The 16632-nt window shown below is 38.7% G+C and overlaps 1 protein-coding gene across 1 annotated transcript in view; it reads right to left on the bottom strand.

The window, feature by feature from the left end:
- Positions 1 to 16632, bottom strand: part of LOC133050491 (disintegrin and metalloproteinase domain-containing protein 5-like) — an 81462-nt gene that overhangs the window by 31290 nt on the left and 33540 nt on the right. The window contains exons 8-9 of the mRNA XM_061134687.1: positions 15881 to 16100; positions 109 to 195 (exon numbers count right to left, since the gene is read on the bottom strand). Of these exons, the coding sequence (XP_060990670.1) occupies positions 109 to 195; positions 15881 to 16100 (307 nt within the window). The remainder of the gene's footprint in view (positions 1 to 108; positions 196 to 15880; positions 16101 to 16632) is intronic.

Here is a 16632-nt window from a genome sequence, read left to right as displayed (position 1 = left end):
AAATGATAAAAAAAAAAAAAAATTACTCAAAAGATTTCTTTAAATCTCCAAACTGCTGACTGAATTGTTCAAAGCATGTTACCTAAAATGAAAACTGAAATTACTTACTCCTTTTGATGCACAATGTATACCATTATCGCATGCGGTTTTATCCATGCGGTATTTAAGCTCTACACAGGAAAAGTTCACACAATACTAAAACAAAGCAAAGAGATTGAAAAACAAATTCAGCCAAACCATCAAATTAGACTGTGCGTACAGATAATACATGAGAAAAAATTCAAGGATTCATATTACCAAGAACTGGCATAAAAATTCAAAACATAAAATTATAATTGTGACAGCATTGAAATAAATGTGAAATAAGCTATGTGCCTTCATATTGTAAAAATATAGTCATGTAAGAAGTTGAAAGTTTTATTTTCTTGCCATCTAGCACCAGAAGTCCTCTTAGAAACAAAAATATCCAGAAGAATAATTTGGTTAGTGTTTTGAGTTCAATCATTATGTGAGGAGCATTTAAAAAATACCCAGGACTGGGCTGTATCTGACACCATTATGTCAAGATCTCTGCAGGCAGAGTTTAGACGACTACCATGAGCAGTTAGAGCCGAGAAATTTCCCATGGGAGGTTGATATAATAAAATCATGTGTATGAGGAGCAAACGAGGCATGTTACTATTCCATGTGGGGGAAAAAATGAGGAGAAAAGCAAGGATAACAGGAAATTATATGCGGTAATAGAATGATGAGAGACTCTCATGAGAGAGATGGCTAAATGACCTTCTAAGAAAAGGAATGTTTAATGAGTAAGTTTCAGTTCAGTTCAGTTCAGTTCAGTCACTCAATCATGTCCGACTCTTTGTGATCCCATGAACTTCAGCACGCCAGGCCTCCCTGTCCAACATCAGCTCCTGGAGTTCACCCAAACCCATGTCCATCGAGTCGATGATGTCATCCAACCATCTCATCCTGTGTCGTTCCCTTCTCCTCCTGCCCTCAATCTTTCCCAGCATCAGGGTCTTTTCAAATGAGTCAGCTCTTCACATCAGGTGGCCAAAGTATTGGAGTTTCAGCTTCAACATCAGTCCTTTCAATGAACACCCAGGGCTAATATCCTTTAGGATGGACTGGTTGGAGCTCCTTGAAGTCCAAGGGACTCTCAGGAGTCTTCTCCAACACCACAGTTCAAAAGTATCAACTCTTCGGCACTCAGCTTTTTTTATAGTCCAACTCTTACATCCATACATGACTACTGGAAAAACCATAGCCTTGACTAGATGGACCTTTGTTGGCAAAGCAATGTCTCTGCTTTTTAATATGCTATCTAGGTTGGTCATAACTTTCCTTCCAAGGAGTAAGCGGCTTTTAATTTCATGGCTGCAGTCACCATCTGCAGTGATTTTGGAGACCAGAAAAATAAAGTCAGCCACTGTTTCCCCATCTATTTGCCATGAAGTGATGGGACTGGAGGCCATGATCTTAATTCTCTGAATGTTGAGCTTTAAGCCAACTTTTTCACTCTCCTCTTTCATTTTCATCAAGAGGCTTTTTAATTCCTCTTCACTTTCTGCCATAAGGGTGGTATCATCTGCATATCTGAGGTTACTGACATTTCTCCTGGCAATCTTGATTCCAGTTTGTGCTTCATCCAGCCCAGCATTTCTCATGATGTACTCTGCATATAAGTTAAACAAGCAGGGTGACAATATACAGCCTTGATGTACTCCTTTTCCTATTTGGAACCAGTCTGTTGTCCCGTGTCCAGTTCTAACTGATGCTTCCTGACCTGGATACAAATTTCTCAAGAGGCAGGTTAGGTGATCTGGTATTCCCATCTCTTTCAGAATTTTCCACAGTTTACTGTGATCTACATTGTCAATGGCTTTGGCAAAGTCAATAAAACAGAAATAGATGTTTTTCTGGAGCTCTCTTGCTTTTTCTATGATTCAACAGATGTTGGCAATTTGGTGTCTGATTCCCTTGCCTTTTCTAAAACCAGCTTGAACATCTGGAAGTTCTTGGTTCATGTATTGCTGAAGCCTGGCTTGGGGAATTCTGAGCATTGCTTTAGCATTTACTAGCATGTGAGTGAGTTGTGCGGTAGTTTGAACATTCTTTGACGTTGCCTTTCTTTGGGATTGGAATGAAAACTGACCTCTTCCAGTCCTGTGGCCACTGCTGAGTTTTCCAAATGTTCTGGCATATTGAGTGCAACACTTTTACAGCATCATCTTTTAGGGTTTGAAATAGCTCAGCTGGAATTCCATCACTTCCACTGGCTTTGTTCATAGTGATGCTTCCTAAGGCCCACTTGACTTTGCATTCCAGGATGTCTGGCTCTAGGTGAGTGATCACACTATCGTGATTATCTGGGTCACGAAGATCTTTTTTGTATAGTCCTTCTGTGTATTCTTGCCACCTCTTCTTAATATCTTCTGCTTCTGTTAGGTCCATACCATTTCTGTCCTTTATTCTGCCCATCTTTGCATGAAATGTTCCCTTGGTATCTCTAATTTTCCTGAAGAGATCTCTAGTCTTTCCCATTCTATTACTTTCCTCTGTTTCTCCGCATTGATCACTGAGGAAGGCTTTCTTATCTCTCCTTGCTATTCTTTGCAACTCTGTGTTCAAATGGTTATATCTTTCCTTTTCTCCTTTGCTTTTCACTTCTTTTCATAGCTATTTCTAAGGACTCCTCAGACAGCCAATTTGCTTTTTTGCATTTCTTTTTCGCAGAGATGGTCTTGATCCCTGTCTCCTGTACAATGTCATGAACCTCCATCCATAGTTCATCAGTCATTCTGTCTATCACCTCTAGTCCCTTAAATCTATTTCTCACTTTCACTGTATAATAGTAAGGGATTTGATTTAGGTCATACCTGAATGTCCTAGTGGTTTTCCCTACTTTCTTCAATTTAAGTCTGAATTTGGCAATAAGGAGTTCATGACCTGAGCCACAGTCAGCTCTTCACAGACACCTCTTCAATGGTTATCATCAAAAAGTTTACAAATAACAAATGCTGGAGAGGATGTGGAGAAAAAGAATATATAGTGCACTGTATGTGGGAATGTAAGCCAATATAGCCACTGTGGAAAACAGTATAGCAATTCATCAAAAAATAAAAATAGAATTATGATGTGATTCATCGATTCCACTCCTAATTCCTAAATATATATCGAAAGAAAATGAAAACACTGCTTTAAAAAGCTATATGCACCCCAGTGTTCAAAACAGCATTATTTATAACATCCAAGATATGGAAACAACCTAAGTGTCCATCAATATATTAATGGATAAAGAAGATGTGTGATATATATATACAATAGATTATTACTCAGCCATAAGCATGAATGAAATGTTGCCTTTTATGAGAACAAAAGGAGTTTTAGGGTATCATGCTTAATGAAATAAGTCATAAAGAAAAAGACAAATACTATATATTATCACATATATGGAATATAAAATATAAAAGAAACAATGAACGTAACAAAACTGAAATAGGTATAGGAAACAAACTAGTGGTTACCTGTGGTATAGGGAAGTAATGAGAAGCAAGAGAAGCACAGGGGATTAAGAATATATAAAAAATAAATCAGCTACAAAGATATATTGTACAGCAAAAGGACTATAGCCAATATTTTATCATAACTTTAAATGGAGTATAATCTGTAGAAATGATGGATCACTCCGTTGTATACCTGAAGTTTTTATAATATCATAAATCAACCATACTTCAATTAAAAAAAAAGTATATAGATTCCTGAGCCCTCGATATGATGGAACATAACTTACTACTCTTTAAGTCTGGTACATACATAGTGAATTTTTAAAATAAAGTACACTATAGAAGGGGGGGGAAATAATTTTACAATGAAAAATCTGATAAACATCACCTCAGCCAGGTAATCAAGGTTAACATCGAGACACACATATAATTCATATAATGAAGGTGCACTTTACCTGTGCAATTTTCTTTCCAAGAACATATAAACCGAGTCTAATCCCAAGAAAAACATTACACAAATCCAAATTGAGGGACATTTTACAGAATATCTACCAGTTCTACTCCAAAGTGTCAAGATCATCAAAAAAGAAAATTTTGAGAAGGCGTCAAGAGGAGGCTAAGGGCACATTCAATAAATGTTCTGGTATTCTGAGCGGAATACTGCAAAAGGACGCAAAGTAAAGGCTAAGGAAATCTGAATGAATTCAGACTAAAAATGGTATATTCAGGTAAAAATCATATATTAATATTGGTTCACTGATTATAACAAATGTACTGTACTACTGTTAGACATTAATACTAGGGGAAACTGGCGTGCTGCTTTGTTCTATATGGGCAAGAGGGAATTCAGGCGGTGATAGTGTGGTCTAAAACCTAATGTGGCAATGGTTGTGCAACCGCAAAAATTAATTAAAAGCAATGAACTGTGCTGATCTGATGAACTCCCCAGGTCCATAGGTGCCCAATATGCTACTGGAGATCAGTGGAGAAATAACTCCAAAAAGAATGAAGAGACGGAGCCAAAGCAAAAACAACGCCCAGTTGTGGATGTGACTGCTGATGGTAATAAAGTCTGATGCTGTAAACAATATTGCATAGGAAACTGGAATGTTAGGTCCATGAATCAGGATAAAACTGGAAGTGGTCAAACAGGAGATGGCAAGAGTGAACATTGACATTTTAGGAATCAGTTAACTAAAATGGGCTGGAATGGGTGAATTTAACTCAGATGACCATTATATCTATTACTGTGGGCAAGAATCCCTTAGAAGAAATGAAGAAGCCATCATAGTCAACAAAAGTCCAAAATGCAGTACTTGGATGCACTCTCAAAAACGACAGAATGATCTCTCTTTGTTTCCAAGGCAAACCATTCAATATCACAGTACTCCAAGTCTATGCCCCAACCAGGAATGCTAAAGAAGCTGAAGTTGAACGGCTCTATGAAGACCTACAAGACCTTCTAGAACTAACACCCAAAAAAGATGTCCTTTTCATTATACAGGACTGGAATGCAAAAGTAGGCAGTACGAGATATATGGAGTAACAGGTAAATTTGGCCTTGGAGTACAAAATGAAGCAGGACAAAGGTTAACAAGAGTTTTGCTAAGAGAACGCACTCGTCATAGCAAACACCCTCTTCCAACAAAACAAGAGAAGACTCTACACATGGACATCACCAGATGGTTAATACCAAAATCGGACTTACTATATTATTTGCAGCCAAAGATGAAGAAGCTCTACACAGTCAGCAAAATCAAGACTGGGAGCTGACTGTGGCTCAGATCATGAACTCCTTATTGCCAAATTCAGACTTAAAGAGAGTAGGGGAAACCACTAGACCATTCAGGTATGACTTAAATCAAATCCCTTAAAATTATACAATGCAAGTGAGAAATAGATTCAAGGGATTAGATCTTACAGACAGAGTGCCTTACAGACAGATCTTACAGACTATGGACAGAAGTTTGTGACATTGTACAGGAAGCAGAGATCAAGACAATCCACATGAAAAAGAAATGCAAAAAGGCAAAATGGTTGTCTGAGGAAGCCTTGCAAATAACTGAGAAAAGAAGAGAAGCTAAAGGCAAAGGAGAAAAGGAAAGATACACCCAACCCATTTGAATGCAGAGTTCCAAAGAATATCAAGGAGAGATAAGAAAGTCTTCCTCAGCGATCAGTGCAAAGGAGTAGAGGAAAACAGTAGAATGGGAAAGATTAGAGATCTCTTCAAGAAAATTAGAGATACCAAAGGAACATTTCATGCAAAGATGGGCACAATAAAGGACCGAACTGGTATGGACCTAACAAAAGCAAAAGATACTAAGATGAGGTGGCAACAATACACAGATGAACTATACAAAAAATATCTTCACGACCCAGATAACTATGATGGTGTGATCATTTACCTAAAGCCAGACATCCTGGAATGCAAGGTCAAGTGGGCCTTAAGAAGCATCAGTGAACAAAGCTAGTGAAGGTAATGAAATTCCAGCTGAGCTATTTCAAACCCTAAAAGATGATGCTGTGAAAGTGCTGCACTCAATATGCCAGCAAATTTGGAAAACTCAGCAGTGGCCACAGGATGGGAAAAGGTCAGTTTTCATTCCAATCCCAAAGAAAGGCAATGCCAAAGAATGTTCAAACTACTGCACAAGTGCACTCATCTCACACGCTAGTAAAGTAATGCTCAAAATTCTCCAAGCCAGGCTTCAACAGTACGTGAACCGTGAACTTCCAGATGTTCAAGCTGGATTTAGAAAAGGTAGAGGAACCAGAGATCAAATTCCCAACATCCACTGGATCATAGAAAAAGCAAGAGAGCTCCAGAAAAAACATCTATTTCTGTTTTATTGACTTTGCCAAAGCCTTTGACTTGTGGATCACAACAAACTGTGGAAAATTCTTAAAGAAACAGGAATAACAGACAACCTTACCTGCCTCTTGAGAAATCCGTATGCAGGTCAGGAAGCAACAGTTAGAACTGGACATGGGGAGGCGGTCCTAAGATGGCAGAGGAATAGGACAGGGAGACCACTTTCTCCCCCAGAAATCATCGAAAAGAACATTTGAACGCTGAGCAAATTCCACAGAACAACTTCTGCTTGCTGGCAGAGGACATCAGGCACCCAGAAAGGCAGCCCATTGTCTTCAAAAGGAGGTAGGACAAAATATAAAACATAAAAAGAAAGACAAAAGAGGTAGGGATGGAGATTCATCCGTGGAAGGGAGTCTTAAAAAAGAGAGAAGTTTCCAAATACCAGGAAACACCCTCCGGCAGGCCTGTGGCGAGCCGTGGAATCTCAGAGGGCAAAACAACCAGAAGGAAAAATAAATAAATAATTAAAACCCACAGATTATATGCCTAATAGCAACTCCCAGCAGAGCAGCAGCCTGGACGCTCGCATCCCTCACTAGCAAGCAGGGAAGGGACAGGGACTGGAGCGGGCTGCATTGCTTAGGGTAAGGGCCTGAATGCCCTGAGGGCAATCTGAAGGAACTAGTTTAAGATAGCAACCCAGACAGTGGGACAGCTATCCCATGAAAAGCCCTAACCTAAGACACCACCAGGCACACTCAGAACAAAGGACTGAGCAGAGCTAGCCGGCTGCGGACCGACCCATCCCCCCACTGGAGACAGGCAGGCGAGGGCAGCCAGAGCTGGAAGGGGGCATTCGGCCCCAGAGAGGCATCCTATACAAAACTGCAAGCAGACTTCTCTGCTAACCAAGACTTCTTGGGACTCTGGACGATAGGCATCCTCCGGGAGGGTCGCAGCCAGAGACCAGCTCCCCAGAATAGACACACAGCACACCTAAGAAAGCCCGCCCGTTGTACACCCAGAAAACCGGGCAGCTGAAACGGGTGAGGGGGTAAGTTGCAGCCTCCAACTGGGGGCGAATCCGCGCGCCAAGCACCTGGTCACCTGAGCTGCTTGGGCCTGGGACGGGTGCAAAACGCAGGCCCAACCAAGTCTGCGCCTTTGTGGAGTACCCGAGAACCTGAACCTGAGTGGCTTAGGCCTGGGAAGGGCATGCAAACCAGGGCCAGCCTCAGACAGTTCCCGGCAGAGCAACCTGGGATCTGAGCAGTGTAGACTGGGAAAGTACACACGCCGTGAGCCGGGGCAAACCCAGTGTGGCTGAATCACTGTGAGCACACACCAGTGATATTTGTTCACAGTGTACCTCCCTCCCCAAAGCACGACTGAACAAGCGAGCCTAAAAAAAAAAAAAAAAAAAAAGCGCCCCTTGTGGCAGGGCAGAAATTAGACACTGAAGACACCAGCAAACTGAAGCTAAAATAAACAGAGGGAACCGCTTTGGAAGTGACAGGTGCAAAAGATTAAAACTCTGGAGTTAGCACCAACTACTTTGGAAGGGGTCTATAGACCTTGAGAAGTACAAGCCGGATCAAGGAACTATCTGAAGAGGAACTGACCCCACACTGTCTGCAAGAGCTCCAGAGAAAGTCTCAGATATATTTTTACTACCATCATTTTTTTAAATAAAAATTTTTTTAAATTTTTTTTATTTTTACCTTGTTTTTAAAATTTTTTTTATTTTTTAACTCCCCATTACTCCTTTAGTTTTCATATTTATAACCTACTATTACCTTGCAAAAAAAGACCCTATTTTTTTAAAAAAAAACTTCATATATACACATTTTCTATTTTCTGTGACTTTGTTTTTTTTGTTGTTGTCTGTTGGTTGGTTGGTTTGATTTTTTTTTCTTCCTTTTTTTTTAAAAAATATTGTATTTTTGGGAATTTAACCTCTACTCAAGATTTTTAATCTTTGCTTTTTGGTATTTGTTATCAACTTTGTACCTTTAAGAACCCAATCTTCAGTACCCATTTTTACTTGGGAGCAGGATCACTGGCCTGGTTGCTCTCTCCCCCTTTTGAGTCATCTTTTTCTCCACCAGGTTGCCTCTATCTCCCCCAGCCCCCTTTTCTTCTCTACCCAACTTGGTGAATCTCTTTTTGTGTTCTGGGCTATGGAGAACACTTAGGGAACTGATTACTGGCTGGATCTGTCTCTCTCCTTTTGATTCCCCCTTTTACCCTCCTGGCCACCTCTGTCTCCTTCCTCCCTCTTCTCTCTGTGTAAGTCCATGAACATCTCTGAGGGGTCCAGACTGTGGAGAGCACGTAGGGAAGTGATTATTGGCTAGCTTGCTTTCTCCCCTTTGATTTCCCCTCTGCTCCTCCTGGTAACTTCTAACTCCCTCCTCCCTCTTCTCATCTCCATGTAACTCTGTGTACCTCTCCAGGTGTCCCTCACTGTGGGGAAACTTTTCCTCATTAACCTAGATGTTTCATCATCAGTGCTGTATAGATGGAGAAGTCTTTGGGCTACTGTAAGAATAAGACTGAAAACCAGAACAGGAGGCTTAAGTCCAAATGCTGAGAATACCAGAAAACTCCTAAATCCAGGGAACATTAAACGATAGGAGCTCATCAAATGCCTCCATACCTACACTGATATCTAGCACCACCCAAGGGCCAACAAGCTCCAGAGCAAGACATACCACACAAATTCTCCAGCAACACAGGAACATAACCCCAAGTCTCAATATACAGGATGACCAAAGCCACACCAAAACCACTGACATCTCAAAACTTATTACTGGACACTTCATTTCACTCCAGAGAGAAGAAATCCAGCTCCACCCACCAAAACACCAACACAAGCTTCCCTAACCAGAAAACCTTGACAAGTCACCTGTCCAACCCCACCCACAGTGATGAACCTCCACAATAAAGTGAAAACACCAATTGCCAGAATACAGAAAGGCCACCCAAAACACAGCAATATAAACTAGATGAAAAGGCAGCAAAAACTCAGCACATAAAGGAACAGGATAAATGCCCACCAAACCAAATGAGGAAGAGACAGGGAATCTACCTGATAAAGAATTCCAAATAATGATAGTGAAAATGATCCTAAATCTTGAAAGCAAATGTAGTTACAGATAAATAGCCTGGAGACAAGGATAGAGAAGATGCAAGAAAGGTTTAACAAAGACCTAGAAGAAATAAAAAAGTCAATATATAATGAATAATGCAATAAATGAGATCAAAAACACTCTGCAGGGAACCAATAGTAGAATAATGGAGGCAGAAGATAGGATAAGTGAGGTAGAAGATACAATGGTGGAAATAAATAAAGCAGAGAGGAAAAAAGAAAAAAGAATCAAAAGAAATGAGGGCAACCTCAGAGACCTCTGGGACAATGTGAAACGCCCCAACATTCAAATCATAGGAGTCCCAGAAGAAGAGGACAAAAAGAAAGACCATGAGAAAATACTTGAGGAGATAATAGTTGAAAACTTCCCTAAAATGGGGAAGGAAATAGTCACACAAGTCCAAGAAACCGAGAGAGTCCCAAACAGGATAAACCCAAGGTGAAACACCCCAAGACACATATTAATCAAATTAACAAAGATCAAACACAAAGAACAAATATTAAAAGCAGCAAGGGAAAAACAACAAATAACACACAAGGGGATTCCCATGAGGATAACAGCTGATCTTTCAATAGAAACTCTTCAGGCCAGAAGAGAAAGGCAGGACATACTTAAAGTGATGAAAGAAAATAAACGACAGCCCAGATTACTGTACCCAGCAAAGATCTCATTCAAATATGAAGGAGAAATCAAAAACTTTACAGACAAGCAAAAGCTAATACAATTCAGCACCACTAAATTAGCTCTCCAACGAATGTTAAAGGATCTTCTCTAGACAGAAAACACAGAAAGGGTATATAAACTTGAACCCAAAACAATAAAGAAAATGGCAATGGGATCATACTTATCAATAATTACCTTAAATGTAAATGGGTTGAATGACCCAACCAAAAGACAAAGACTGGCTGAATGGATACAAAAACAAGACCCCTATATATGTTGTCTACAAGAGACCCACCTCAAAACAAGGGACACATACAGACTGAAAGTGAAGGGCTGGAAAAAGATATTCCATGCAAACAGAGACCAAAAGAAAGCAGGAGTCGCAATACTCATATCAGATAAAATAGACTTCAAAACAAAGGCTGTGAAAAGAAATAAAGATGGACACTACATAGTGATCAGAGGATCAACCCAAGAGGAAGATATAACAATCATAAATAAATATGCACCCAACATAGGAGCACCACAATATGTAAGACAAATGCTAACAAGTATGAAAGGGGAAATTAACAATAACACCATAATAGTGGGAGAATTTAATACTCTACTCACACCTATGGATAGAAAACTAAGCAGAAAATTAGCAAGGAAACACAAACTTTAAATGATACAATAGGTCTGCTAGACCTAATTGATATCTATAGGACATTTCATCCCAAAACAATCAATTTCACCTTTTTCTCAAGTGCACACGGAACCTTCTCCAGAATAGATCACATTCTGGGCCATAAATCTAGCCTTGGAAAATTCAAAAAAACTGAAATCATTCCAAGCATCTTTTCTGACCACAATGCAGTAAGATTAGATGTCAATTACAGGAGAAAAACTATTAAAAACTCCAACATATAGAGGCTAAACAACAAACAAATCACAGAAGAAATTAAAAAAAGAAATCAAAATATTCATAGAAACGAATGAAAATGAAAACACAACAACCCAAAACCTATGGGACACTGTAAAAGCAGGGCTAAGGGGAACGTTCATAGCAATAGAGGCATACCTCAAGAAACAAGAAAAAAGCCAAATAAATAACCTAACTCTACACCTAAAGAAACTTGAAAAGGAAGAAATTATGAACCCCAGGGTTAGTAGAAAGAAAGAAATCTTAAAGATTATGGCAGAAATAAATGCAAAAGAAACAAAAGAGACCATAGCAAAAATTATCAAAACCAAAAGCTGGTTCTTTGAGAAGGTAAATAAAATTGACAAACCATTAGCCAGACTCATCAAGAAACAAAGGGAGAAAAATCAAATCAACAAAATTAGAAATGAAGAGATCACAACAGACAACACAGAAATACAAAGGGTCATAAGAGACTATTACCAGCATCTATATGTAAATAAAATGGACAACTTGGAAGAAATGGACAAATTCTTAGAAAAGTATAACTTTCCAAAACTGAACCAGGAAGAAATAGAAAATCTCAACAGACCTATCACAAGTGTGGAAATCGAAACTGTAATCAGAAATCTTCCAACAAACAAAAGCTCAGGACCAGACAGCTTCACAGCTGAATTCTACCAAAAATTTAGAGAAAAGCTAACACCTATCCTAGTCAAACTCTTCCAGAAAATTGCAGAGGGAGGTAAACTTCCAAACTCATTCTATAAGGCCCCCATCACCTTACTACCAAAACCAGACAAAGATGCCACAAACAAAGAAAACTGTAGGCCAATATCACTGATGAACATAGATGCAAAAATCCTTAACAAAATTCTAGCAAACAGAATCCAACAACATATTAAAAAAATCATACACCATGACCAAGTGGGCTTTATCCCAGGGATGCAAGGATTCTTCAATATCCGCAAATCAATCCATGTAATACACCACATTAACAAGTTGAAAAATAAAAACCATATGATTATCTCAATAGATGCAGAGAAAGCCTTGGACAAAATTCAACATCCATTTATGATTAAAGAAAAAAAAAACCCTCCAGAAAGCAGGAATACAAGGACCATACCTCAACACAATAAAAACTATATATGACAAACCCTCAGCAAACATTATCCTCAATGGTGAAAAATTGAAAGCATTTCCCCTAAAGTCAGGAACAAGATAAGGGTGCCCACTCTCACCACTACTATTCAACATAGTTTTGGAAGTTTGGGCCACAGCAATCAGAGCAGAAAAAGAAATAAAAGGAATCCATATTGGAAAAGAAGAAGTAAAACTCTCACTGTTTGTAGATGACATGATCTTCTACGTAGAAAACCATAAAGCCTCCACCAGAAAATTACTAGAGCTAATCAATGAATATAGTAAAGTTGCAGGATATAAAATTAACACACAGAAATTCCTTGCTTTCCTATACACTAACAATGAGAAAATAGAAAGAGAAATTAAGGAAACAATTCCATTCACCATAGCAACAAAAAGAATAAAATACTTAGGAATAAATCTACCTAAAGAAACAAAAGAACTATATATAGAAAACTATAAAACACTGATGAAAGAAATCAAAGAGGACACAAATAGATGTAGAAATATACCATGCTCATGGATCAGAAGAATCAATATAGTGAAAATGAGTATACTATCCAAAGCAATCTATAGATACAATGCAATCCTTATCAAGCTACCAATGGTATTTTTCAGAGAACTAGAGCAAATAATTTCACAATTTGTATGGAAATACAAAAAAACTCAAATAGCCAAAGCAATCTTGTAGAGAAGAATGGAACTGGAGGAATCAACCTGCCCAACTTCAGTCTCTACTACAAAGCCACAGTCATCAAGACAGTAAGGTACTGGCACAAAGACAGAAATATAGATCAATGGAACAAAATAGAAAGCCCAGAGATAAATGCACGGACCTCTGGACATCTTATCTTTGACAAAGGAGGCAAGAATATACAATGGAGAAAAGACAATCTCTTTAACAACTGGTGCTGGGAAAACTGGTCAACCAGTTGTAAAAGAATGAAACTAGAACACTTTCTAACACCATACACAAAAATAAACTCAAAATGGATTAGAGATCTAACTGTAAGACCAGAAACTATAAAACTCCTAGAGTAGAACATAGGCAAAACACTCTCCGACATAAATCACAGCAGGATCCTCTATGACTCACCTCCCAGAATATTGGAAATAAAAGCAAGAATAAACAAATGGGACCTAATCAAAATTAAAAGCTTCTGTGCAACAAAGGATACTATAAGCAAAATGAAAAGACAACCTCAGAATGGGAGAAAATAGTAGCAAACAAAGCAATGGACAAAGAATTAATCTCAAAAATATACAAGCAACTCCTGCAGCTCAATTCCAGAAAAATAAAAGACCCAATCAAAAAGTGGGCCAAAGAACTAAACAGACATTTCTCCAAAGAACACATACAGATGGCTAACAAACACATGAAAAGATGCTCAACATCACTCATTATCAGAGAAATGCAAATCAAAACCACAATGAGTTACCATTACATGCCAGTCAGAATGGCTGCTATCCAAAGTCTATAAGCAATAAATGCTGGAGAGGGTGTGGAGAAAAGGGAACCCACTTACACTGTTGGTGGGAATGCAAACTAGTACAGCCACTGTGGAGAACAGTGTGGAGATTCCTTAAAAAACTGGAAACAGAACTGCCATATGACCCAGCAATTGCACTGCTGGGCATACACACCAAGGAAACCAGAATTGAAAGAGACACATGCACCCCAATGTTCACCGCAGCAGTTTATAATAGCCAGGACATGGAAGCAACCTAGATGTCCATCAGCAGACGAATGGATAAGGAAGCTATAGTACATATACACAATGCAATATTACTCAGCCATTAAAAAGAATACATTTGAATCTGTTCTAATGAGATTGATGAAACCGGAGCCTATTATACAGAGTGAAGTAAGACAGAAAGAAAAACACCAATACAGTATACTAACGCATATATATGGAATTTAGAAAGATGGTAACGATAACCACCTATGCGAGACAGCAAGAGAGACACAGATGTATTGAACAATCTTTTGGACTCTGTGGGAAAGCGCAAGGGTGGGATGATATGGGAGAATGGCACTGAAACATGTAAATTATCATATGTGAAACGAATCGCCAGTCCAGGTTCAATGCATGATACAGGATGCTCGGGGCTGGCTGGTGCACTGGGATGACCCAGAGGGATGGGATGAGGAAGGAGTTGGGAGGGGGGTTCATGATGGGGAACACATGTACACCCATGGCGGATTCAAGTCAATGTATGGCAAAACCAATACAATATTGTAAAGTAAAATAAATAATTTTTTTTAAAAAAGGAACTGGACATGAAACAAACTAGTTCCAAATAGGGAAAAGAGTACATCAAAGCTGTATATTGTTACCCTGCTTGTTGGTCCTTTAATGGACCGGAACTTGGTGGTCCGGAGTTGACGATAAGAAAGTGAAAGAAGGAAAGAGGCTAATATTCTCTGGGTTATGCAGCTGGCTTTCATGGCCCAGGGAATCAGTCAGAAATAGAAAGATAAAAAGAAACAGAGGAAGAGAAAGAAAGAAAGACACAGGGACCAAAGCTCTGGTGGAGCAATGGTGTTTTAATCAACACGGTGTGGGCATATATCCTATCTTACAAGGTAGTTATTCTCAGAAAAGATAAAGATTAAAATTCCAGACTTACAAAACACAAGGCCATCCCTTCCTGAATATTCAGGAATTAATAAGGGCCAGAGGATTCCTGACACCTGCAGAGTACATCATGTGAAATGCCCGGCTGGATGAAGCAGAAGCTGGAATCAAAATTGCTAGGAGAAATATCAGTAACCTCAGATATGCAGATGACACCACCCTTATGGCAGAAAGTGAAGAAAAACTAAAGAGCCTCTCGATGAAAGTGAAAGAACAGAGGGAAAAAGTTGGCTTAAAACTCAACATTCAGAAAACTAAGATCATGTCATCCAGTCCAATCATTTCATGGCAAATAGATGGGGAAACAGTGGAAACAGTGATAGACTATTGTTGGTGCCTCCAAAATCACCACAGATCATGACTGTAGCCATGAAATTAAAAGTTTCCTGTTCCTTGTAAGAAAAGTTATGACCAACCTAGACAGCATTTTAAAAAGCAGAGACATTACTTTGCCAACAAAGATCCATCTAGTCAAAGCTATGGTTTTTCCAGTAGTCATGTATGGATGTAGAGATGGACTATAAAGAAAGATGAGCACCAAAGAATTGACGCTTTTGAACTGTGGTGTTGGAGGAGATTCTTGAGAGTCCCTTGGACTGCAAGGAGATCCAACCAGTCCATGGTAAAGGAAATCAATCTTGAATACTCATTGGAAGGACTGATCCTGAAGTGAAGCTACAATCCTTTGGCCACCGGATGTGAAGAACTGCCTCATTGGAAAACACCCTGATGCTTGGAAAGATTGAAGGTGGGAGGAGAAGGGGACGACAGAGGATGAGATGGTTGAATGGCATCACCGACTCAATGGACATGAGTAAGCTCTGGGAGTTGGTGATGGACAGGGAAGCTTGGCATGCTGCAGTCCATGGGGTCACAAAGAGTGGGGCATGACTGAGTGACTGAACTGAGTGAACTGTGCACTTACCATGAATGAATTTTATGATAAATGATACCTCTATAAGGCTATTTTTAAATGCATTGGTTGGTATATTGTCAAAATCAGCATAAGTGTAAAATATAACTTTAAAACATTTAAAATTTTTACTTCTAATTACCATTTCAGGACCACATATACTGCCATCTTCTACAAATGTTTCATCTCTGTCTTCAGGTTCTTGAACTGTGGTAAATGTATCTCTAGGTAACTTCTCAGCATTCAGAAATCCTGATGCACATATTTCATCTCTTACATGAGTATAGATCACAGATAAATTTGTTCGTGATACTAAAGTTTTATATGGCCAGGCACAAACTAATTTTCCACACATCGATTGACTAAAAGCATAAAGAAGAAAAAAAAAACTCTCTTATTATTTACATAAATAAAGCAGATTGCTGATACAGCTAATTTTAAAAAAATATTTTTATAATTTAAATCCAAATTTCAAGTTTTCTGTAAGTAAACTTTAGAAGCATACTGATTCATGTATGATGTGGTTCTTTGTGTTTTGTGAGGAAATGTAGCAAGGGAAAAATAAACTATTTTTGCAATCTGACAGCCCTGATCTGTTCTATATTAGCTTCTGAAATTTGAGCAAGTGATTACTGGTGTTCTGTCTTTTTTCATTAGTAAAATGGGATAAATGATTCTAACTACAAACATTTGATGTATACAAATATATGTTTAAATACATAGTATAAATATAAGTATATATAAAGGACTTCACACAATGACTACCTCATCCTGTCAATAGACGTGATTTTTATGGTCATTGATATAACATTACAGCTATTGAACACATGTTATCTGTAGGAAGTAGGTAATATTGTTCAGCTCAGATCATAAAACAGAGAAAACCTGTTATAA

This window comes from Dama dama, chromosome 32 (genome assembly GCF_033118175.1).
Source record: "Dama dama isolate Ldn47 chromosome 32, ASM3311817v1, whole genome shotgun sequence".
Lineage (NCBI taxonomy): Eukaryota > Metazoa > Chordata > Mammalia > Artiodactyla > Cervidae > Dama > Dama dama.
This window is presented reverse-complemented; position numbering and strand designations above follow the sequence as displayed.